The 26199-nt window shown below is 44.0% G+C and overlaps 2 protein-coding genes across 5 annotated transcripts; both read left to right on the top strand.

The window, feature by feature from the left end:
- The first annotated feature begins 7002 nt into the window (after positions 1-7002).
- On the top strand, positions 7003-10591 carry LOC120650988. 3 transcript variants are annotated; one of them, XM_039928315.1, is made up of 7 exons: positions 7003-7199; positions 7385-7423; positions 7531-7639; positions 8819-8878; positions 9507-9615; positions 9827-9944; positions 10080-10582. In XM_039928315.1, exons 1-7 carry the CDS (start codon positions 7143-7145, stop codon positions 10263-10265), a joined length of 678 nt encoding a protein of 225 aa, XP_039784249.1. In that variant the 5' UTR covers positions 7003-7142; the 3' UTR covers positions 10266-10582. The 3 variants fall into 3 exon arrangements, with proteins under 3 accessions (XP_039784249.1, XP_039784247.1, XP_039784246.1); XM_039928313.1 differs by having other exon boundaries at positions 9507-9657; XM_039928312.1 differs by having other exon boundaries at positions 7004-7199; positions 9719-9944; positions 10080-10591.
- A 4903-nt stretch (positions 10592-15494) lies between these two features.
- LOC120650987 (E3 ubiquitin ligase PARAQUAT TOLERANCE 3-like) lies at positions 15495-25174 on the top strand. Of its 2 annotated transcripts, none has more exons than XM_039928310.1 (15): positions 15495-16429; positions 17035-17134; positions 17342-17417; positions 17538-17698; positions 17833-17912; positions 18200-18262; positions 18339-18495; positions 18584-18732; positions 18911-19078; positions 19156-19446; positions 20815-20859; positions 20956-21208; positions 21819-21944; positions 23053-23269; positions 24139-25174. In XM_039928310.1, the coding sequence occupies exons 1-15, from the start codon at positions 16264-16266 to the stop codon at positions 24778-24780; spliced, it is 2694 nt and encodes an 897-aa protein (XP_039784244.1). In that variant the 5' UTR covers positions 15495-16263; the 3' UTR covers positions 24781-25174. The 2 variants fall into 2 exon arrangements, with proteins under 2 accessions (XP_039784244.1, XP_039784245.1); XM_039928311.1 differs by having other exon boundaries at positions 15504-16429; positions 20818-20859; positions 24139-25066.
- The last annotated feature ends 1025 nt before the right edge of the window (positions 25175-26199 follow it).

Here is a 26199-nt window from a genome sequence, read left to right as displayed (position 1 = left end):
GTACTCGATCTCCGGACGGGACACGCTCCCTATCTCCCAAACGGATTTCTTCGTCCATGAGACGACAATTGATCGACTACTTCGGTACTCGATCATCGGATGAGACAAGTTCCCTATCTCCAAGAAAGACTTAGTCATCCAAGAGGTGACAATTCATCAACTGCTACGCACTCGACTTCGAGAAGATACAAAACTTCTAACTCCTATAAGGAAACCTTCGACCTCAAGATGACAACTCGTCGACTACCACAGTACTCGACCTATAAAGAACCAAAATCTCCTTCTACCAAGACAGAACTACCATCCACAAAAGCAGAGAATAATCGACTACTACAGTACTCGAACAATCTCTCCATTTCCTACAAAGGAACTACTCGTCCACAAGATGACAAGCAAATCGACTACCACGGTACTCGAAAAAAATGATTCACAACAGTCGACGACAAGCTTCATGAAAAAGGCAACCAGCCAACCGGCCGTCAAATAAAAAGAAAAAAGTACTATACATCAGAATGTTAAAAGTACTCAAGTAGACCCACACCCACACAAAAGCCAAGAGGATATTACAATAACTGTTCAAGACTTTGGCGCCGGCTCCAAGCCGTTGATAACCTTATCAGCGATGGGTTTCATCCCCGCGACATACTCAGAGAATTGCTCCTCTGAGCAGCCAACGACAACCCCATCACCAATAAGGGACAAATTCGCAGAAGGAAGAAAGGACTTAACCAATCCTAAAGCATGAGCTAAATAGTCCCTAGAGGTTTCGGAGAAGAAACTACTAAGTCGCTGGGGGGCTTCACGAAGACGCTCTAGCAGACTCTTCTCGACAGCTCCCTCGTCCTCCACCATATCGACGACTACTTTAGCCACCACTTCAAGATCTGCCAACTGCTAGGATAGCTCCCTAATCTGCTTCATATCACTAACCGTTTGCTTATCAGCATCAGCCTTGATCTTGGTCAGCTTCTCCACAGCATCTGCATGATGATACATAATATTTTTTAAATCAGTCACCAGTTCATCCCTTTTCAACAATAAGCTTTTAAGCTCTGCCAAAGTAAGCAAAACATGAGCACAAAAGAAAACTACTCGAAGGACAAGAACCAAAGAAGGAAAAGAATACCTTTCTTCTCCTTGGCAGCAGCCTTGGCCTTCTCCTGCAGCTTGGAGGTCTTATCCTTAAAGGCAGAATTATCCTGCTTCAAAGCTTCGACTCGAGCCTCCAGAAGACTGACCTTCCGCGACTGCTCCTGAGAAGACCGCTCAAGAGCAGCCATCTTCTCAAGTTGCCGTGCCTGGTCAGCAGACAACTGAAGACCCTCTCCAGCTCGCCGAAGGAACTCGGCCTGCTCAGCGACTTGCTTAGCCAAAATCTGTCAACAGAACACAGTCAAGGCAGGGTACTCGATAACACAACAAAAAGCACTCGAGTACAAAAGACACTTACAATAAGAGAAGAATGACAGCCTAGAATCTCCTGGGCAACAGAAGTCGACGACTTGACTTCCTGCTGCAGCACCTCCCGCAGGACCAGATCAACATTAGCAGCAGCCGAAGGACTCTTCGGCCGATCCTCGCTCTGCTTGTCTGAAAAGCACAAAAGACATCAGCAAAAGCTCGACGAAAAAGCCAGTCGATCACATCAAGCCACTCACCAGTGCTAGTGGCAGGAGACTCCTTGCTCGCCTCCCCGATGGACAGATCCCCCGCCGCGCCAGCAGCGGAATCTGTCAACCGGCCGCCCTCCTTCGGTGGACTAGGAGGCAATTGGGCAATACTATTAAGGGAACCAAAAATCCCCTTCTCCGACTCATCAACCCCAAGAGCATTTGGATTGCTGCCAAAAGGCAAAAGTACTCAACACTTCAATCACAAACTCAAAGAAATAAGAGGCAAGCGATCGATCAACAGTCGGACTTACTGAGAGGAGTGCTTCAGCACGAATTTCTTCGGCTTAGTAAACTTCGGGACCATACTCAGCCCCGAAGCACTCTGCCCCTTGGCAAAACCACTCCCGCCGGACTCAGCCGGCGCAGCAGGAGTCGTGATGGCCGGGCTCTCAGCGGAGCCCACCGCTTGCCTCTTGAAAGGGGAAAGAGGCCTAGGAAGAAGAAAAAATCCATCAAAAGAAAACGCAAGACTCCAGAAAAGCTACAACTCGAACTCACCTGTCACTACTCCCAGCAGAAGCGGCCCCCCGCTTCTGAGTCCTAGACTCGACGGCCGGCTCATCCACCGCCCGGTCCTGGATATCCGACGCCGTCCGACTAGCCGAAGGACCTGCAAACAATACACAACCGCGATCAATCAAGGATCTAACGGTCAATTTGAACCAAAATACAAGACAAAAGAAGTCAGATGCACACTTGAGTCAGTATACGCCAAAGGCACATCTTCGGGCAGCGGAGGCCTACTCTGATAGTTTTCGGGGTTAATCTGCACGAAAGACACCAGGTCAACTCGACTACTCGACCAAAGTACTCAAATTATGCTACAATCAACTACTCGAAATAGTACCTCCCGAGGACGTCTGCCTGTCCTGAACGCTCCAGAAAGACTGGGCCTCCAGTCCACATTCTTCAGAAGCGCAGCAACTCGAGCCTCCAAATCGTCCTCGGAAATCTTCTCTCGAGTATATCGAGTGGGATCCTCCTCGCCCACATACTCGAAGGCAAGATGAACCCGCCGTTGAAGAGGCTGGACCCTCCGAATGGTCCAGTGCGCCACCACGGAAGCTCCAGTAATCTGGTGCTCCGCCTTAACCTTCTCGATCTCCCAAAGGAGAAAGTTAACCTGACCCCCCCCCCCCCGCTTCCCTTGGAATTCCAACTCAGCTTCTTCACAGGGGGGCCAGGAGTGCGAAGAGGAAGAGAAGAAGAAAGGTTTCTAACATAGAACCACATTTCTTTCCAGTCGATGACCTTGTCACTCAACTCATAAGAGATATACTGGGATTTGTTCCCCTGACGAAATTGCAACCCAGCTCCCTCAACTACATCTACCTTAGAATCATTGGGATGGGGTTTCAGATGGAAGAAATACTGGAAAAAAATCGAAGTGGGGCTCGATCCCAGGAAAGCTTCACACAGGTGGACAAAAATCGAGATGTGGAGAATGGAGTTAGGGGTCAAATGATGCACCTGAACCCCTCAATGGAAAAGGAGACCCCGAAAGAAATCGGAAATTGGAAAACCAAGGCCCCGAAGGACATAAGGAAGAAAAACGACAGATTCGTTTCCCCCTCATGAGGAAAAGACTCCCCATCCGAACGCCTCTAATGGATCACGCTCTGGGGCAGAAGAAGGTGACTCTCTACCAGATTCAAAAGATGGAAGTTGGTACACTTACTCGACTTCCACTCCTGGACCTCCGCCCCGTCCCCGGCAACTCTGCTCGCCTTCCCCTTCGCAGCGGATTTCTTCGGCGCCATGGGAACAGAGAAAAATAGATTCTCTCTTGCTTCACGCTCGGGGGCTAGCGGTGGCTAGTTTCCCGTGGAACTTGGAGGCGAAGAGCAGATGAGTTTTTTGGCGGCGGAGGAGGAGGTTAAGGAAGCGTGCTAAACCTAGATCTACCCGAACAGTTAAATAAGCATACCCCATGTCAGTACAGTAAATAACAAGAAGTTCAAAGGTCACGTGCTAGTTCCAAAATTATTTCAGCAAGCAAATCCCTGACCTCCCCACAGAAGAAGCGGAATCTGCGCAAAAAACAGAAATTTCCTTTCAAGGATTACATTCTAAAATAAGAAAATACAAAGATCTCAAAGGTTTCACCACTCGAAACCACTCGATCTCAACTACAAAGGAGACAGCCCAAGGGCTGATATAAAGATACAAAGCTTGTTACTCCCAAAGGGGAGTAACCCAGATACATTCAGGGAGGAAAAGGCTTGTTGTAAGAAGATATGGATGGTCCAGAACATCGCAAATCCTCTTCTTGCATCTGCTCTTCTCTCTGATATGTTTTGCAACAAAAATAATGCCATCTCTCCAGAGGCCATTGGGGAGGGAGGAGACAACCACAGTTCCCACCCGAAAAAGCTTCTGACACAGCTTCCACCAGTTCCCTATCAAGACAACCAGGATGGCTGCGATGTGAGAAGCAAAGGTGGTAGCCTGAGAGATAACAAGTGTTTATGCTGCTCGCAAACACTCTTCTAGCACCTACAAGGACAAATCGAGTACTCCCATCAGGAGGTCGAGTACTCTCAAGAGAAGAACTCCACTTGGAACCCATTGCTACAACTGCAAAGTTTGAGGAAACAAGTGCCAGAGACACTGCCTAAATAGAAGAAGCAGCGAAGCCCCTCTACCCCTTATGACACCAAAGGACAGGGCAGCTCACGGACGAATCAGAAAAGATTCTACAGCAGTACTCGCCACGTGAACCCACAGGCACACAGTACACCGCACTGTCACCTTTTCAGAAGCTTCGCTGCAGCATTGATGATATCAGAAAGATCGTAGAGGACATGATACGATCTCCTAGACCCTTAACCCTAAATCACAGATTTGAATTCAAGGCTCGGGGGCTGCGGGACACGTATCATAAAAAGACAACTTTTTCAAAAATATTGCAAGCACTAGAAGAATTCAGAAGATTGAACTGATCCCCAGCCCGATTCATCGAATCAAACTAAGGCTCGGGGGCTACTCCATATGGAGCGCGAGTACATCGCGCACCATATATCAGGACAGATTCGGGGCTTGAGCACCTCATAGCCTCGATGCAGCCGAGGAAGCACTCAGAAGACTACTTGAAGCACTCGATGGACTCCGAGGATGGACGACTTGCTCCAGGAGCACTCGAAGCGCTCGATTACGTAAACAAAAGTCCAGGAACTCTCGAAGTACCCGACGGACATCTTCAGAAGCGCTCGATGCCTGCATGACTCGACTACGAAGATCTCGGGGGCTTGTCAGACCCGGGACGACGGGACTGCTCACGGGTACAGAATATTCTAGAGTAGAGAATAGTACACGTTTATGCCCTACCTCTTTTGTATCTATCCGAATAGGAGTAGAACTAGTCGACGGTCTCGGGAACTAGCCGAACCTCTCGGACTAGAATCCTAACAGAACTCGACTAGAATTTTCATGTAACCCTGTTCCCCCAGACTATATAAGGGCGAGCAGGGACCCCTCCAAAACATCGAACAATACCCGAGGGAATACAAACCACCACACATGACGTAGGGTATTACGCTCCGACGGCCTGAACTTGTCTAAATTCTTGTGTTCCTTGCACCATCGCGTTCTGATCTCGGCGAGTCCCTACTCATAACCACTCTCTTCGGGATACCCTCGGAGAACCTGATGGTAAAACACCAATACTCCCCTCCCCCCTCCCACACCTCACCGACGTCCGCTCCCCCTCTAATTCTCACTCTGACCGACGTGATGGCCATATGTGGCGGCATTGGCTAGAGGTGATAATGGATCATAGCCCTAGTAGTCTCTTTAAAATCCAACTTGAATCTTATATAGTTTTAGCTCAAAATTATATAAGATTAAGGCCCTAACATTTTAGGGGGCCGCCCCTTAAATTTTCTAGACTAAATTTTAAAGTACTTTACTACGGGCGTGATCAGCTATCGCTTGAGGTGATGATTGTGGCAACCATCACCGGAAGATCTGGATTAAATGGGCCATCAGCCCACCAATATAGCTGCATATGTGGTCCACATGAAAGAAAAGAGGTCATGTACATGCATGCAGAGAGGACAATAATCATGACGTCACCCACATGCATGAATATCTGAAATAAAAAAACTAACTATTAAATCAGGAATCTAAATTAAATTCTGATTGCAGTATTGTCTTTTTTATGACAAGATCTTCGAAACAAGACCACGCTTGCCTATGTCTTAGTAATATTTTAAAAAATTAATTTTTCTAATATTAATTAATCAATTTCGACTACTGGGAACAAATATTTTAACAACACAAATAAATAATTATTTTCTGCGAACAAAAAGTTAAACATAACGAACAAATAATAATAATATATAACAAACAAAATATTACACATCGCGAATATTTGATTATAATGAAAAATAAATATCGTGAACAAATCAGTTAACATCACGAAAAAAATAATATGCAAAGCGAACAAATAATTTGGTGCTGCAAACAAATTTGTTACATGCAGATAAATAATTTTACGAGACAAATGCATCTACATCGTGGGATCAAAAAAGAAAAAAGTTAAAAATGCTCATTAAAAAGAAGAAAGAAAGAAAATATCAGCCGCATTCATAGAAGCATTACACAAAAAATAATGTATCAGTGTGGGTAGTGGGCCAATATAGTAAGTGTACATGTTGTTGGAAATATATGCTGGATTGTAACTAGGCTGATGACTTTGTATATGTTATGGTTTATTTGGGCCACAATAACGGCCACGGTAGGCGACGGCGCACGCGACATATAGGCCCTGTTTGCTTCCAAATTTTTTTCAGAAGTCCCTATCATATCAAAATGAATCTTACTATTTTATAGTATTAAATAAAATCTGTTTATAAATGTTTTTTGACAGCTGAGTACTTTTTCGCGAGACGAATCTAATGAGCCTAATTAATTCATAATTTGCTACAGTGATGCTACAGTACCCATTCGCTAATTATAGATTACGATACATCATTAGATTCGTCTCGCAGTTTAGCCCCAGGATTCTGCAGTTAATTTTATAATTAACTTTTATTTAATACTTCTAAATACTAAAAAGTCTCTGGGACTTTTTTTAAGTCCCTGTTCCAAAACACCCTCATAGCGCTTCCGCTTTACCACCCCTAGCGGTGGTGCATGGGACGGAAAGGAAGGAGAATGGGAATTCAATAGATGTAGATGGGATTGGTTTTACGAATCTCAACTCAATAAGGTGGAAGAGAATTTGTTTTTTCCAAAAAATGTATAGGTATCCCGTGGATATGTTCAAAGGAGGTCTATTCTCGCGGGCCAAGAAGGCTACAAATTCGGTCCAATAACTGAAACCAATTGAGCACAATAGGCAATAGCATTAACGGTGGTCCGTGGAAGTAAAGGCCCAAATCACAGGACAGCTCCTCTTCGTCTCCCTGCTTTCCTCACCACTGTCCGCATCTCTCCAAACTCCGGTTATCAACAGCTGGAGAGGCGATGGTGGGGCTGCTGCGGTACATGAAGGACCTCTATATTGGCCCCCCGCCCGGCAAGGTTCGCCGAATCGCTTCCAGAAACTGCTTGACTGCCGTTCCCAAAATCATTTTTTTGTGAATCAATTATTCCTCAAATTTTCTTGTCCTCTAACAATCCCCCCTCCCCCCCCCCCCCAAATCTTTTTTCGCTTCTTCTCGTGCTGGGCTGGGATTTGATGGGGTTTTGTGTTGCTAATGAGGCAGGAAGTGCTCCAAGATCTGGAGTACGCCATGCGGACCAAGGTAAGCTCTCCTGCGGAACCCTCCTTCCTTGACAACCCCGAAAACCCCTAAAATGAAAATTTCGTCCCTGTTGATTTGCTGAGTTGCTGCTGCTGATGATGATGCAGGGCGGTTTGACCCCAGAGGAGGATAACAAGCTTCGGATTCTCAATTCCGTTCCAAATGCGGCCTTCGTTTTATTCTCAGGATTGGGCAGCTTTGTGGGGTGGTTTGCAGGTTTGGTCTCAGCCTTAGGTTCCTCCATCCCTCTCTTGATGATATTTGATATTGTTGTCCGTTGAGCTGTTTTGAAGTCGTGTTAAACAAGGAACATTCAGTTAAGAGACGAAAAAGGTGCCTGCCACCATGCAGTAGATGCCATTCCTGAATCCTGATAAAGCTTAGCTTTCTGTCCATAATTAAAGGTACTGGATTGTGTTGAAAACATGCTGGCAGCATGATTGTGGCTTTGTGTCAATGTTCCAATTTGTAGTATTCAATAGCCATACTTGTGCAAATTGTACAGAGATTGTTTCTGGACAAGCCACTGAATATTAGAGTCCAAATTTGGATAGGACACTTGTTTTAAAGAACCTTGCATCACCTGATGAACAACATTATTCCTTTCTTATGGTCTGTATTTAAGCTCCTTCCCTAAATGTTCTGCCATGAATGTTGTTGTTTTTACTGCTATCCAGTGTGCATGTCAGTGTAATACTATTATTGATATATTCTACCTTTTTTATTAACTTTTCAAGGATATCTGTTTGCTTACCCTGAACTTGCATTCTTCCGTTCTTATTACTGTGCAGGAATATTTGTATATGCCTACCCTATGCTTGCTTACTAACCACGATGAATCTGTTACATTTGGAGCATTTGGCTTAGTTAATGTTTATGATACATTTGGCTACATGTTAATATTTGTGCTCACTAGGGTTTGAACATTGTAATTGCTGTTTCTTTAACGAGCAACACATGTCTTCATAACATATGGTCAATTCAATTATTGGTTGAGAAGGACAAAGTGAATCATCAATTATGGTTGAAACATTGATGCCATTAAGTGTTATATAAAAGATTTGGCAGGCACGCCTGTGGCGCGATGGTTGAGGCTGCCCGTTGCGGCGCCTCCCCGCCCAGGCTCGAAGCTTGGGTGCTGCATGGTTGTTGTGCCCCCCTCCAAAAATATAGTAACTGTGCAGATGGATCCGCGGCCGCCACGAAGCGTGCGCGCGTGAGGTTCCTGCCGTCTATTGAGGTTCAGGGGGTCCCTACCTTAAGGGCTATGTCAAGGGGACGTCTCTCCCCTTGATCGAGTCTTTTATTAAGTGTTATATAAAAGTTTTGCAAAATTTGCGCTGCCGGGGATTACTGTTGGTACCAAAGACTTGCTTACAGAATTCCTTCTTTCAGGAACCAAATTTCTTAGGCCTCCACCTAGTTCTGGATTTGCAAGGTTTTGTGCAGCTACAGGTAAATCTTAAGGCTATCCAACCTGGTAGTGATCCTGTACAATAAGGTCATGCAAAGGCATAGTCAAGCTTTTATTTAGATGAGAAAGACAAAGCAATACATTTATAAATTTTTGCTTTGTTGCTAGTGATTGTGGCTCTTCTATATGGATGAGTCAACATGAATAGGAAATACCTACAATGAAACCAACCCAATTAACAAGGAAAATTATTATTCACATTTCTAATTTCTAACTAATGCTGTGCTGACAGGTCCCAGATGAATAGTTTACCTATGAATAGTACTGCTTTAAGAGCAGAATACAATTTTTATTATCATCCAGTACTAATATATCTTAAAAACACCCATTGGTCATATGAGAACGCACAAAAATTTAAGTATGTGTTACTTATTCGAATTTTGTAAGATAGTTTTGTGTTCCAAAACCATGTAGCTTCTATTTTTGGCACTATTTACTCATGAAGTTATAATGTATTTCTGCTGTAGTTGAAAGGAAACAGATTGCTATAGATGGAACCATTTGTCTTATAATATTGGATGCATTGCCCCTTCAATGTTCATGTGGTGTTTAGGAATCAATTTTCATACTTTTCATTGGAAATGTGAATTTATTGAAGCTACTTCTCAGGCTGCGCTTATATCATGGGAAAGCCCATGTATAGTGAAACCTTCAATGTGTCTCCTGTAGTGGTTTTAGAGGATGAAGAAGGACGCATGAAGATGGAGCTTGCTAACATGTGCGGTTTGTTAACCAGCGCATTCTTTCTCTTTGACATCAGGTGTTCCAACCAAATACTTGTTTCATTAACATTATACTTGTTTTTCTTGCCTCATTAACAGAATACTTACTAAGCATAATGATGATCATTACCTGGTGGAAGCTGTGAAAAAGCACTTTTTTGCTGAGCATCTGTTCGATGACCTACATCAAGACCAACCATTTTTCAGGTGGCACCCGCGTCGTTCATATACGGACAGTGCCTTTGTAGAAAGAATGAAGGAAATTGAAGCTACCAACTCTGATGATGAGGCCAGAACAGTTTCTGGAGGGACAACTGCGGACAATGTGAGTTACTAATTTACCACTAAGTCTGCAATTTGTCATACACGTCTATACTTATTTTCTTAATGCAGTTGTCCATCTAAGTTTCCAAATATTTCACTGCAAGATGACACTTCTTTTTGTATATTATGCTTGCAGGGACCAACTGGGGACCTGATGGAGGATCCATTTGCTTGTATACTCGGTTCTCCAGGTGACGTGGAAAGCAACAATCCACCTGGAAACATCAGCACTGTCCTGAAGCGAAGTGAGCTGCGAGCCCACAGGAGAAGTCACCGGCATCATCATCGCCGGCATGCTGATGACAAGTTTGCTGCATTGTGAAAGGTTGGATCAGAAGCACAGTGGAATACCATAGACGTTAGCATTTTGTTTAAATCTCCTGTGGTGAGAAATTAAGATTGCTGGAACAAGCTGTTCATGTGCTGGAGCAGATTAATTGAGAAGTATTGTGCCTGGTCAAAATTTTAGCCTGTGACAATGTTGTGTGAGCATACCTGTCAGGAGAGACTGGGATTTTATTGTGATGCTGCAGGTGCTGCATTGTAGATACCCATGCATCCCATGATCCAAATGAAAAGATGACACAAGTATGAAAGCAGGAACGTGGTTAACAGGCATACATGTTTTAAAATGACAAATTTTGCAAATTTCATTTTGACTGCAGCATCTAAATTTGTTGGGGCTTCACCAATCTATTGATCGAGATTTCATCATATATGCTGGTAAATCTCAGCACTATAGAACCTAGTTTGATCCCCACCCCTGTTGGCATGCAAAGGCACAGTGGAGCTTTGTACTTTCTCCGTTCCAAATTATTAATCGTTTTAGCTTTTCTAAATATATAGATTTTGCTATGCATTTAGACAATATATTTAGATACGTAGCAAAATCTGTGAACCTAGAAAAGCCAGAGCGAATAATAATTTGGGATTTGGGATGAAGGGAGTACCTCTGAATTCTTTGAAAATAAAACTGTATCCAGCTGCTACTATGTTCTAAACATGCACAATGGGATGTGAAATATTTTATAGGGTGTACTACGATTTTAGCTTTATACCTCTGAATTTCTTGAAAAATCCCGGACTCGCTTGTTTCTTGTGAACACCATAGGATGGCAAATCTTTATACAAAAGTATAATGTTAACATTAATTTATCTTAAAATATATTATGGTTGCTATGAAATCGATATCCCATTGAAAGATCTTTGAAATAAAATTCTGTTGATACAGGTCTTATAAACAAGGTATGCCTATAGTTGGACTAATTGTTGGCCGATATCTATGAATTTTAAAATGTCAAATCTTAATGCACCCTATTTATCAACAAAAGGAGGGGGTTGTAGTTATTGCACTATGATAACTTACCCCTTTGATATTAAAAATTTTCAAAAATTGAGTCTTCATGTTTTTATTTGCAACCATTTAGGTATTAAGATGTTAATATTCATGAAATAGTTGATAGGACATATCTGTCTAGTTAGGTACATTAACGTCTGGCCTCAAAGTTTAGGTGTAAACTCCTCCTGGAGTAAGACGGAAAGACGGATACAGGAAAAACAGGAATTATTAGCTTATAAATTGTCAAATGCACTAACTCTTTATGGAAGTTGTATTTCAGGTGGCCCTTTTATGACACGAAAGGTGATTCATCGCGCAAGGTTGCATGAATGCGACAAAACTTCTATACAGTAAAGAATGCATAAAGATGAACTTTTACTCTCTCCATCCTCGGTCTCAAATTATATAGGCTCTTTTAATTTTTGTAGGTATATAATTTTTCTGTACACACACGCGGTATATGTAAATACATAGTAAAATTATACATCTAGAAAAAATAAAACGAACTATAGTTTAAAGTGGATTGAATAGGGTTCTTTAACAATAAATCTTTCTTCAGTCTGTCGGTATTCCAAAACGACCTGGTTGTACAAATTAGTGCCATTACTTCATTGTCAGAATACTTACGAAGCATAACTGTTTGAAGCTGTAAAAACTGCACTTCTTTACCGAGCATCTTTACGGTGATCTTTGCATCAAGATGTTTTACGGTGATCTTTGCATCAAGATGTCGGCAGCAGTATGGTGACAGCGCTTTTTTTTGTGGAAAATGATGAAGGAAATAGAAGCTGGAGTTGACGACTCTGAATCTCTGATGATGAGGCCAGATTTTTTTTTTTGAGGGATTGAGGATGAGGATGAGGCTTGAGGCCAGATCGACTTGTTCAGCGTCTTTTTATTTTTGTAATTTTCAAAAAAAAAATTACAGAATTATATTTTTGGTTTCAGGTTTTACAGTTCTATACCCCTACCGCCCGGCAGGGGGCGGCAGGGGGCCTACCGCCCGGCAGGGAGGTGGTAGGGACGTATATATAAATAAAAATAAATTTATTTTGCGCAGAGGTCCTTGGAGGGAGCCTCCCGCCCCCCTGCCGGGCGGCAGGGGGCCTGCCGCCCGGCAGGGGGGCGGGAGGCTCCCTCCCCAAATATAAAACTCCGTCCCTTCCCTCTGCGCCCTCATTTTCTACCCACGAGATCCAGAGAGGGGAGAGGGAGAGAGGAGGGGTGAGGGAGGTAAAAAAACCGGCGAAGCCCTGCAGGATTTAAAGGAACACCTGCTAGAACGTTGAGTTTAAAGGATCCAAATTAGTTGAGTTTAAAGATTTGACATTGTTTCGAGGTATTACAATGCAAGATTTAAAGGAACACCTGCTAGAACGTCGGAAGATATACGTGAGGGTATGTGAACTAGCGAATCATCCTTATGTTATTGGATTCTTACAAACTACTTGTAAGATATGGATGCGGCCAGAGGTGTATGAGATGCACATTAAGGTAACTCTTATTCAGTTTTAATCACGTCTGTTATTTGTAATCCATATTTACGAAATAGTAAAATTATTGTATAATTATATGCTAGGATTACCCCGAGGACACGGAGTTGATTAACAAATCGATACCAAATTTCCGTAAATTGGTATGTATCTTCGGTGGAGTTATGCCGCAAACTAAACGAAGGAGGTGTAAAAGATTTTCGGGTGATAGTTCTCGGCCTCCGCAAGAACAGATGACCGGAGGTTCGTCAAGTCATGCAGCATCACCTCGAGCACATAGTTGTGTTAACTGGGATGACGATATGGATGACTTCATGCCCCCCAAATCATGGCCTCGAACACCTAATGTTCCTCCCCCTGTACATGAACCTAAAACCAGAAAAGAGAGAAAAGAAAAGTCGAGAGGTTCGTCAAGTAATGCTGCACCACCTACAGCACCACCATCTGTCAACTGGGATGACGATTTAGATGATTTCATGACATGATCTGTAACTTATGATGGACATCAGTTTTAGATTGTGATGTAAATTGTGACGGGACGCCTGTATCTTTAATTGCAATACTTATATGTTTGTTATGTTTGATTGTAATGATTATATTTATGATACAATACCACATAAGATACAATGAACGAAATATAAATAGAACGTTAAACAAAATATCACATAACATATTACATTGAAGGTTTCATTCGTTACAACTAAATTCGAGACAAATACATAATATACTTAGTTTCGTACACACAAATACATTGCAAGTTGTTACGTGCACAACTAGATGCGGCGAATTCTCGTAGGTGGAGCCGATCCATCCATCGGATTCCCCGGAAGGTCCAGCCTCAGCAGCAGCAGTGGGTACTGAAAGATGTGGGCACTTCTTGTAAGTGTGACCGTCCGCTCCACACAAGTTGCAGCAGTGGGTACTGAAAGCTGTGGGCACTTCCAGGATTTCTGTGCACAATAGCTTCAAGCATACGAGGTAGGTTGTCATATGATGCTTCATAAGTGCCAAACCTCATCTCAAATACTTTTTGTTTAGCCCGCCAAGCCTTTGCATAGCTGATCACATACTGGAAATTCTGTTCAATGTCCCTAATTATCAATGCAGGCTCATAATCCATTTTGTCAAGAATCACCACATACATCTTCTTAGCCACGAAAGTTGATGTGATATTACGATGATGTCCCACAACACATGTCAATCTACAAGTATGTGGTGTAACAATTGAACATTCCCAGTGTGTCTTAAACTTTTCCTTGTATGCATGCACTCGCCATGTACAGTCTCTATCTGCACACCTCACCTCGTATTCTTTGCTGCTAGACTTCAGTACTCTGAATTTCTTCCTCAGAGATACAGCCCAGAGCTTCACAACATCATTCACATCCTCAATGGTACGATACTTTGCCCCTTATATGACCTCATTCACTCTGTATTCAAACTCCGGACATCTAATATCTTGTACCACTGGATTACCAAAACCCTCTTTACGCCATTCACCTAACAATGGGAAGCGCTCATCGTCCTCATCGTCCGATGAGTCCCCACATTGCTCTATTATTTGTGCATCCTGGTCTTCTTTCTCCATGTCCTCCACAATTCCAGGTATCCGCTCGTCTTCATCTGCTAAACCTTGTGGTTCTGGTTCTGGTTCTGGAGCTTGCATGTTCTCTTCTTCTTTATCCTCTTTCATCTCTTCATTGCAGTCAGATATTGTGTGTGTTGACCCTTCACCTAAATCACCGGTCTTCTGGTGAATCTGAATTACCATTGCGAGAGGCCACCCACTTTCAAGAGATGCGTGCATGTAATGTTGTCATTCTTCCGTACTACTTATATGCGTCAACTCCCAGAAATCCCCATTAGCTTCCCAAGAAGTCAAGGTATGAACCGTAAGCAAATGATTCTTTGGATTCACATTGAACATCTTGTGAAGACATTTCCGTATGGACTCAAAACTCCTCTCTAGGGGTTTATCTAGACTGCACTGCCTTCTTTCCAATGCTGATAGATTTATTCCATAGGAATCATGAGTAATTCTATAGAAGTCACCGTAATGAACTTGAAATGCCACTTTGCTCGACATATCTGGCCATGCAAAGACTTCATTTTAATTAATCTAATATCTACAAATATACTATGCCTTCAATTATAACCACTAATCCGAACCCTAAGTGCTTACAATAATAAAAAATACTAATTATAAAATTAAATATACAAAAAAATCTGGAATGACAAAGTTGAGAAATATTGGTTACCTGCGGTTCGGATCCAAAATCCTACAGGGCTTCGCCGGTTTTTTTACCTCCCTCACCCCTCCTCTCTCCCTCTCCCCTCTCTGGATCTCGTGGGCAGAAAATGAGGGCGCAGAGAGAAAGAGCGGAGTTTTATATTTGGGGAGGGGGCCTGCCGCCCGGCAGGGGGGCGGGAGGCTCCCTCCAAGGACCTCTACGCAAAACAAATTTATTTTTATTTATATATAGGTCCCTACCGCCTCCCTGCCGGGCGGTAGGGGTACAGAACTGTAAAACCTAAAACCAAAAGTATGTTTCTGTAATTTTTTTTTTGAAAAATACAAAAATAAAAAAGACGCACTTGTTCAAGCTGCTGTGCAACGAGAACGGCCCACCGACCGATATCATGGTCGATGACTGAGCCCAAAGAAAGCCCAAGCCCAGCTCAAACACTTCCCGGATTAAGGTTCGTCACCCCTGGCTCCCATGGCCTCATCCGATCCCTTTCCCCATCCGCGTCTCGACTCTCGACTCCTCTCCTCTCCCCTCTCTCGACGACGCGAGGAGGCGACGCAATCCCGCGGGAGCTCGAAACCCTAGCTCCCAAATCCGAGCCTCGGAGCCGCCGATTCCTCCGGTGCCCGGCCACGATTCGGCTCCCGAAGCCGCTGGCCTAGGGTTGGACCGCCCCCCGACGGCATCAGCATCGGCGGCAGGCGTGGCTGCGCTCGAGGAGGCGCATCGTCTCGACGTGTTCTCGGTCCTCGGAGGACTTCCCTCGGGCGGTTTCGTGGTGTCCCGAGCCCGGATCCGCGCCGATCCGGGAGGGGAAGGCGATGAACACGGCGATCCAGCCGTGGTAGCCCCCCCAAATTCGGAGGGTTTCCGGCTGGCAGAGGCGGAAAATTCGGGCCTTCGGCGGCGGCGGGTGATCGGGCTTTTCGCTGCGGCGTGCGGCTTGGCTTCTTCCTCTACGGTGTAGGAGTGGAGCACATGAGCCGACAAGGCGGTGGAGATAAAAAAGCTTTGCTTGTACACTTGTTTATGTGTTCATTTGTTCCTGCGATTTGTCCTGGTTCAAAGCATCAATTTTTCCGCTCAAATTAAGGGCGAAGACAGTTTTTTTATTGTTTCTTGCTGGTTTCTATCGAATAATCTCTTTATTACAGAAGAAGAGTGGAAAAGGAAAAAAATAAAAACAAAAAAAGATAAAATCAGAAGAAAGAGAAAGGGAAAAATTGAGTGGGCAGGCAAATGGCTGTTTATTATAAATTCAAGAGTGCCAGAGACTATGACTCGATTCCGATCGAGGGGCAATTCATCTCAGTTGCCAACTTGAAAGAGCGGATTTTTGAGTCCAAGCATCTTGGCAGGGGTACAGATTTCGACCTCATGATCTCAAATGCTCAGACTGATGAAGGTTGGTTCTTTTTCAGCAAGGAGCCCTTTTGATTTTGTGTATGCTTTGAATATATGTAAGTTGATAGGGCCTGGTTAAAATTGTGATAAAACAGGCTGTACAACTGTTTGTGTGGCATGGTAAATCAAGGCCTATTTCGCACACACTCAAGGTCTGCATCGCCTAAGCCAAGCATGTGAAATGCTGATGCTTTGTTTTAACCATGCCTGGCACTTATCCTTCTTTGCTGAGCCTGCTAAGCAGATCTCATGTGAAGGGTTAGCTATAATCTGAGGTCAGGAATTGACGGAGATTGCTCATAGATAGTCTTGTCATGACTTTTGTGAACTTTAGGAATTTGAATTAGTTTAAAGATGTTATAAGAGCTAGAAACCAAGTGTCGTCTTGGTGCGTAATAAGTTAGTCCGATTGCAAATGGTGCCTTTTATGTTTTCAAGGAAGGAGTCAGATGTAGGACGATGCATTTAAAATGATACTCTACTAAGCACTCAAATCTTCATGTATCGAATACAGTTTGTATTGTGATTTTCATTTGTGTATTTGGGATGGACTCATGCCATCGGGGTATTACTTAAATTGTTTCCTGGTGATATTTTCACTTTCAGAGTATGCTGATGAGGCTACTATGATACCAAAGAACACATCTGTATTGATTCGGCGGATACCAGGACGGCCAAGGAAGCCTATTGTCACAGAACCTGAAGAGTACTGTCTTGATCTTTGATTACATACTTGAACAGTAGTCAAATACTTCTTAATTCCTTTAAGTGATTTGTTCTGAGTTAACGCCTTGTGGCTATCTGCAAGGCAGAGCTTTGGATTTGATTGTTTGGCTGGATTATGTCAAATGAAAATGGTCCGGAGTTATCAGCAAACATATATTGAGATTGAGATGTTTATCCAATTCTGCAGGTCCAAAGCCACCGAAAATGTGGTTGAAGTCGCGCCTGTTGCTAGTGGTTTTCTTGGTGATTCATCAATGAAATATGTAAGAATGTCAACTTATATGCCTTATTCGTGGCGAAATTGGCCATTGGAATTGCACTAGGATTTTTGACCAACTAGAAATGTATCTGGGGAGCTGATATTCCATATATTAAAACTGCAGCCTGAAGAATCCGAGTGGGATGATGAGTTTGGCAATGAATTATATGTTTCTGATTCGCTCCTTTCTCAGCCTGCTAGCCAGGCAGTTGATGCTTCTGAAAATAAAGTTGATGAAGACAGTAAAATAAAAGCACTTATTGATACATCGGCCCTTGACTATAGGTCAGTAACTTCTGGATTAGAAACCCCCTATTTGGACTGCTTGGCAACTGATAGTTTAAGCTATGCAGTGTAATTTTAATAAAATATAAAATATTGGTTTTATAATCGTTTGACTGGATGGTCTGTGCTTTCAGCCAAATCCCTGATGGTTATGGTTCTGGAAGAGGTTATGGTAGGGGGATGGGTGGCAGAATGATGGCTGGCCGTGGCTTTGGTAATGCTTTAACCTTCTTTTGCAATAATAAAGAATAATTAGAGTTTAGGCCTTTAGGGTATATACTTATAAGCTGAGTATATCTTTGTTGAGGGAAGTACTATATCCACCTTTGCAACATGGATATTCTTGTCCTAGTGTTGAAGTTTTTAAATACAGTGTGTTACTTAAGACTGGTAAATATATAATAGATTGTTTGTTCATTGATATGCAATGTCGATTTTTTTTTCTTGTTTTCTAGCAGAGAAGCTATATTTCTTAATAGATATTCCTTTGTTATCCTGAAGGACGTGGGCTGGAACGCAAGACACCTCCTCCAGGTTATGTTTGTCATAGATGTAAAGTACCTGGTATGTTGGTGGCTTGTATGATCTTAGCACTATGTTTCATTCGCTCTTCTTTCGTTCAGTGGAGCTTGTTTTGCAGGCCATTTCATTCAACATTGCCCAACAAATGGTGATGCTAGATATGATGTGAGAAGGATGAAACCCCCAACTGGCATTCCAAAATCAATGTTGTTGCAAACTCCGGATGGTTCATATGCACTGCCAAGTGGGGCTGGTGCTGTTTTGAAGCCCAATGAGTGAGTACAAAATTTTCTTGACCTGATTTTGTTATAAATAGCACACATGTAATTTTGGCAAGAATCTAAACACTATGCTTTGTGTTAGAGCTGCTTTTGAGAAGGAGATAGAGGGCCTACCCACCACCCGCTCTGTTGGCGATCTTCCACCGGAGCTACGCTGCCCATTGTGCAAAGAAGTAATGAAGGATGCTGTTCTAACTAGTAAATGCTGCTTTAGGAGTTTTTGTGATAAATGTAAGCTGGCTATTAAGTTTCCAATTGTAATGTATGCTATTTGTATTGATAATGCATATAATATGACTGGCCCTGCTATTTCTTTATTATTATGTATATATTGCAGTGTTACCTTTTCCTTTTTGTCAATGCATCATGATGTTTAGGGAATTAAATGATGTTTGCATTTTACTGTCAGGTATCAGGGACTACATAATTAGCAAGTCAGTGTGTGTCTGTGGTGCCACAAGCATATTAGCTGATGATCTTCTCCCCAATAAAACTCTAAGAGAAACCATCAGCCGCATATTAGAGGCACCACCATCTAGCAGCACGGAAAATGTGGGAAGCATGGTCCAAGTACAGGGTATGTTCATATATCTGTTTGTCATGTGGATAATTTGTTTTGGTTACAATTGCAAACTGATTCTTTATCTTTTGTAGACATGGAGTCAGCTCTACCTGTACAACCTAAGGTTAGATCTCCTGCTGTTTCTGCTGCTTCAAAGGAGGAGACCAAAGCACCCACACTTGTAGAAGAGTCTCCTGATGTTGATAGCCTCAATGGAGCAAAAGCTACAAATATTGATGTGAGCTCTTCAGATAATAAGGCTACCACAATTCCGGATGTCGCTGAAGGGACCATGGAGTCTAAAAATGTGAAAGAAGATAAGCCAGTAGAAGTGACTCCTGTAGCCAAAGATTCTCAAGAAAAGTTGCCTGCAGGGGAACAAGGTGAAAAGCCTTCAGTCCTGTTTTTGTTTCTTGCTAGCCCTTGCGTGTGTTGCAGCCTCTCTTATAATTTTATTGCTAAAGATGTACATAAGTTATTTGGTATTCGATGTTCAAGATGAGAAGTTGTTTGATGAGAACCAATCTGCCCTAAAATGCTCTCCTCATTTGGAGTACGGTGTAATGATCTGGACTAAATCACTTAGTATGCTGGTCGCTAGCTCTAGCTTTAAATATATGTAGTTTAGGAGGTAATTGATTTAATGAGATAACGAGTAGCACACTATTGTTACCCGGTACCTTTTTCTTTATCATAGCAGTAGAAAAACGGATGGATCATAATCCATGTTCCGCTAGGCGCCATTAGGCGCGCCTAATCGCGAGTCGAAGGGTCAGCGCCTCGCCTATGGGGGTAGGCGGACCCATAGGCGTCGGCAGCTCGTTGGCGGCGCCGATGGTGGTGGAGGAGCGTCTGGCAGAGGTCGCCGGTGGGGGAGGAGCTGCGGGCGGCGGCAGGCGCTCACACAGGCTTGTGCGGGCGGCGGCGGCAGGCGCGGGCGGCTGGCGTCCGGCGGAGGTCGCCGGTGGGGGAGGAGGAGCTGCGGGCGGCGGCGGGCGCTTACACGGGCTTGTGTGGGCGGCGGCAGGCGCAGGTGCAGGCGGCGGCGGCCGCGGGCGTATGCAGGCGGCGGCGGGCGCATGCGGGACGGAGAGATGCGAGAGGTAGAGAGATGCGGGAGAGAAGGTAGGGTTTAGTTGGGCCTTCAAATGGACCTTTAAATGGGCCTTTTTCCCTTTCTCCTTTTTCATGACCACTCATCTCCTTTTTTTTCTTTTCTTTTAAGTATTTATACATGTATTAATCACCGCCTAGAAAAACGCCTAGGAACGCCTAGGCACGATTAATCCCGCCTAGGCGCTAGGCAGTGGGTCAGCGCCTAGAATCCTCCTAGTGCCTAGCTGAACTTGGATCATAATGGCAGGTCCAATGTCAGTTATCAGTTTTAGGTGGTGCTAGGAGGAAAGATACGTAGGAGAGGCACGATACATTGGAGCTGTGAAGCTAAGCAGAAAGATTCTAGCATCTGGAGCTTAGTTAGGCACCTGGTAGCAGGAATAAACAAATATATCTGTCTTAGCATGGATTAAAGGAAGTGCTATTTGAGCGCTTTAGTCAAATGAACTTATGCACTGAAGTTGCCCTAACATCATTTCTCTTTGGTCAAATAATCAAATGTTGATCTTGCTTGTGAGAATGTATGGAAGTATGGTAATAAATCTTGGAAGATTATATTAATAAGTTGACTGAGTTTGTGCATCTTTCAATTATTTCTGTTCTTTGAGATGCTGATTTTCTTTTGGTGGCTTTAGCAGTAAAGAAGAAGAAAAAGAAGAAGGCACGTGCTCCAGGAAATGGTAAGTTCTGATGCCTGATCATCGTCATTTGTTATCACAATATAGCTGCAAGTGCAATTAGCGGCTTAAATAAATGGAATATTTTTCTGTTGACAGCTGATGAGCAGTGGAAAAATTTTCAAGATTTTGGAGCTGAAAATTTTGCGGGAATGCCTTTGGGTCCAGCTGGAGCTTTCAACCCTTACTGGGGTGGAGGAGTGCCGTTGCCAATGGATTACATGGGTGCACCATTTCCAGGTCCCATGCCTTACATGGGTTACCCACCAGCTCCGTTTAACCCTTTTGGTGGGGGTGTTCTCCCACAAGATCCATTTATGCCCCCAGGATACATGATGCCAGGAGTTCCTAGGTATATCTTTTAGAGCCATTTGGTTTTATGAGAAAGAAATGTGTACATGAGCAATGGCGTATCTGCATATGTACCCGTTATCTTCTTTGTACCTCTCAAATTTAAGAGAATATGTAGCCTGTGAATGTCCAACGAAGGCCTCCTGAGGCGCCGGTGCGTAATGGGGTTCTTGAGCAGGTCGATAATGTAAAGAGGGGTAGAGGTAGACCTAAACTGACGTGGGATGAGTCGGTTAAGAGAGACCTTAAGGATTGGAATATTTCTAAAGAGATAGCTTTGGATAGGAGCGCTTGGAGACTAGCTATCAATGTGCCTGAACCTTGAACTTATTTCTTTCGGGTTTCATCTCTAGCCTACCCCAACTTGCTTGGGAAAAAAACTACGTTGTTGTTGTATGTAGCCTGTGAACTTTGTGGCTGTATCTCTCCAATTTGGTTATAGATGAGTATTATTTGATGTTTACCTCTTTGGTTAACAGCCTGATATCCATCTAGCATTATATGAATGTTTACTTCTTTGGATAACAGTCTGATGTTCACGCCGCTTTTCTTTCTGCAGTTTGGCTATTACTATGGTTGCTTCTGAAATCTCTTGAATTATTGATTTTCAGGGATCTTTCAGAATTAGCAGTTAACCCCATGGGAATAAATATGGGCCCACCAATTGTGGGCAGGGAAGAATTTGATCCCAGGAAACGTGATCATAGGAGACGCGAAATGGACCGATTCAATGAAAGGTGATTAGAAACTTCAGACCATTTCATTCTCCCCTCTATTTTTGACTTAAAAAAATTTGAACAGCTGTTGCATTCTTCCTTTTTACATATTGCAAAAGTTTATTTGTATTTTTACTCAAGTAATGAGTTTGATATGACATTGATTTGGACCACCCACTGTTATTCAAATGCGAAAGCCCAGAATGACCTTCCAAATGTAGTCGAATGTTTTGAGTCCAGGACAAGTGAGAAATTGTTCTAGAAGTGCCTTTTACATGGAAATGTTAGTTGATCCTCAATTTTGGGAGTTGATTTCTCAGTGTCACATTGTCATGTGCCCATTTGAACTGAACGACTGATGATTAATTCGGAAGGTTTCACAAGAATCATTTAAAGTCTGTACCCAGTGTCCCTAAGCTTTGTATGGCTATGCAAACCCTTGATAATCTGGCATGTCCTGAACTTGGTTCGCCTTACTTGCATAAGTGATTCTGGGTGTATGATTTTATTTCTTTTTTTTTCCTTATTGCATTTACCATCAATCGGTTCTTTGTAAATTCTTCTGTATGAAGTCCTCAGTCAATAATTGGTAAAAGAGTTGATGTAGGTTTAAGTGATAAATAAATGTGCTCCATTTATGGTTATGACATACTAAACTTTGAAAACCTTGATCCATGGTCCCTTTCTAGCTTTCCTGAAAGCTTATCCGCCTTAGCAAACAACTGAAAATGGAAATCATGCTAACTCAAGTTTTGGTCCTCCAAGATTTATATTTTAACAATCTAATAAAATGGAAGGACGACACAGTTTGGGTGCATTAAAGTGCTATTTTCAGTCAGCTATGAAAGCTTTGTGGCAAAGTTTGGTCTTTATATCTTGATTGCTTCTCTTTAAAATGTTATAATTGGGTTGTCATACTAGTCCAATGTCATGACTGAAAAAGTGGCAGTTCATGAGGCCTTGCTGATAATTCGCCAATCCGGTACTCTCTTGCTTTGCGTATTTACATAAACCCTTGGATGCTGAATATGTTGCGGGTACAATGTTACTGTCTCGTATAAACTTGTCTACCTCATTGATCTCTTTTTTTTCTTTCTGAGTTCTTATCTGTGGAGTTGTGTTCTTGCAGGGAGAGGGAGCGTGGCCGTTCTAGGGAGCTGCGTGGCCGCTCCGTGGAGAGGGAGAGGGAGCGTTCCCGGGAGAGGGAGAGGGAGCGCGAGCGTGACCGCCAGCTGGAGCGGGAGCGGGAGCGGGAACGGGAGCGAGCCAGGGACAGGGAACCTCGAAGGGAAGCCAGAGAATCCTCAGCGGCCGTTAATGATAGTACATCGATGAGGCGGAAGGATGTATGTCTTTTCCTGTCAATCGCTTATCTTTCCAAGTTTTGTACTGTCGTCAGTTCCATGGTAGTAGACATATGCATCCCCGCCACAGCCCTAGACAAGGATGGAGGAGAAGCGCACGGAGTCCTGCCTGATTCTGGTGCTGCAGAACAAGAAAGGAACTCTGTTGAACCCTGCTTAAGATCAGGCAGCGTCCTTGCCTTCTTGCTTGGTCGATGCTTCCTGCCAGCGCCAAGGCAGGTCTGCTGCCTGCTGGGTTGCTCGGGTCATAGGCAGCAGCAGCAGTTCGACCACCTGGAGCACTTCGCCGTTGTGATTGCTTTCCTGGGTTCGCTGCCCATTGGAGATGCAGATGCCATCGGCACGGCAGACAGATTTTTAGTTACATTTATATTTATTTACGTTCATTATGTTTATTTTTTTTCTCCGTTGGGACTGGGTTGCCTTTTCGCGTTTTTCCTTTGCCCTTTTTTCTTTCATGTTTTTGCTTTCTGAAAAGCGGATTTCTTATTCTTTTGTTGGTAGCTTTATTTACTTTTCCATTTCATATCTTGCTTGTAGTAGTTAGAACTGTAGAATGAAGGTAAATATGCTAGTAGCCCCACACAACGATACGGTCATACGCCCCGTTTTGAAAAAGAAGAAAAAGTTGTGCGCGATTATCATACGCCACCGAGTTACTGCCACGTAGCCTCTGCGTTTCTCGTGTGGTGGGCCGCTTGCAGCCGTGGCAAAGCTTGGGCGCACATGTTTTTGGGCCGCACGATTATGATTGGGTGGTTTAAGATTGGCTCTGTTGTGAAAGCCACAAGAGTTCGCACACTGACTCGTGGCCCCGTGTCTTGTTTTCTTTTGATTTTTTCCCCTTGCAGAGGTCGAGGTCCCACTCGCAGCCCGACTGGTCGGAGCGCGCGCCGCCGCCGTCGTCGAGCCCGGAGCACCGGCACTCGCGGCGCTCCCCGCACCGCTCCTCCAGCTCGGGCAAGAAGCGCTCCTCCTCCGACCGCTACGACGACCTCCCGCTGCCGCCTCCCCCTCCGCCGCCCTCGTCGCGGCACGAGCCGGAGCCCGCCAAGGCGCAGGCGGCGTCGGCGGCGGCGGCGTCCAAGTCCAAGGCCAGCGTCTTCTCCCGCATCAGCTTCCCCGGCGGCGGCGGCGGCGACGGCGCGAATCCCTCCGACGCCAAGCGCAGCCGCAGGGCGTCCTCCGACAAGCCCCCCGCGCACTCCTCTTCCTCCTCCAGGAAGGGCGCCGCGGCGGCCGAGGACGGCGACGGCCGCCACCGGCACCACAAGAACCACCGCGAGCCCTCCGCGGCTGCCGAGGAGGAGAAGCGGAGGCCACCCGCCGCCGCGGCGACGGAGTATTACGGCGGCGGCGAGGACGAGGAGGAGAGCGAGGAAGAGGAGCAGCACTTCAAGCGGCGCCCGTCCTCGTCCTCCCGGCGCGAGCGGGAGGCGCAGGAGGAGCAGCCGCGGCACTCGCGGCGGTCCAGGGACCGCAAGCGCCGGTGAGGCGGATGGACGCGCACCGCACCTACCTTGCTGCCGCTTCTCCGTCGCCCTGACGCGTCGTTCTGCCGCGTCCGTGATAAAAAGAAGAAAAAAATGCTAGCCTTTGGGAGGTCGCCGGAAGCGCGCCTCCCGAGGGCAGAGCGCCCGCGAGCTGCTGCTTCTCTTTCGTGTCCGTGCTGTCGGGTCCGATGTACATTTGCCTCCCTCGAATATTCTGTTTTGCTATAATCGGATAGGGTCGGATCAGATTCGGATTATAATAATAAGTTTGAGTTGGTGGATGATCCTGGTCGGGTTTTTTTTGTGTTACATTTGCTTCTTGTTTACACTGTAATTCACGTAATGGAGTGCTACTGAGTTGAAATTGAAACTCGCAAATCCGGTTGCCTTCAAATGCAAATGTAAGGTCTATTTTAGGAGGTGTTATTCCGACTTCGGTTTAGCATGTTATGCACAATTTGAGACATCGTAGCGTCAAATCTTGCTAAAACAAATTAAAATTTAGAAACCAGGAAGAGTGAGAATTTGTATTTTTGCTTCCTTTGATTTAACTTCATTAGTTTAGCTGTTTCAAGAAATGTCGTAAGACGACACATGTTTGCGAATGTTGCTGGGGACCTCAGAGCTAGTGCAGACGACGGAGATCCTAATGTCCCGGGCTCCTAAAATATAACAGATTCTAGGCTTGGTCAAAGTTAAATATTTTATCTTTAACCAATATAGTATTTTCAAAAATAATTACTTTTAAATATAAAATATTACACATAATAATAGTTGATTTTATCACTACTAAACTACTATCATTTTTATATTGTCAATCTTTGTGTTTCCTTTTACCATCTACGGTCAAAGTTTAAAAGATTTGACTTGAAGAAAATCTAAAAATAGCTATATTTTGGAATGAAGGTAGTAGCAATTAGTTGGTGGATCCAAACACACTCACCTAATAGCTATTTAGGCCATATTTAGTTTCCAAAGAAAAAACATGCTCGATCCTTCAAGAGTGCTGCTACCCGTTCAAGAAAAAACATACTCGATCCTTCAAGTGTTCCATTCCAAAATAGCTTTTAGATTTTGTCTTTTTCAGAAAAATTCATGACTGGTCTTCGTGGTGTTCGATCGAGAAAGGAGAATTCTTGAATGGAAGAAATTCAATTGTAAGTAAACATGCATCACGCCCTTTTTTTTATCCCAAACTGATTTGCTTATGATTTGCTATATGAAATGAAGGTTATGATACTGATAGTTCAAACCCTCTCTCCACCAACTCACGGAACTCGTCAGGTTTTTCACCTTCAACGCCTGAAAATTACTCTCCTGAGGAAGCAAGGAATCCAGCTGGTGTTTCCCAGTTGAGACCTTTGAACAATTCATCTCCTGGAACGTTACAAGATAGTTTTCTCTTCATGCTTCTTTTAG

This window comes from Panicum virgatum, chromosome 9K, assembly GCF_016808335.1.
Source record: "Panicum virgatum strain AP13 chromosome 9K, P.virgatum_v5, whole genome shotgun sequence".
Taxonomy (NCBI): domain Eukaryota; kingdom Viridiplantae; phylum Streptophyta; class Magnoliopsida; order Poales; family Poaceae; genus Panicum; species Panicum virgatum.
The sequence above is the reverse complement of the archived record's forward strand: the minus strand, read 5'-3'. Positions and strand labels throughout refer to the sequence as shown.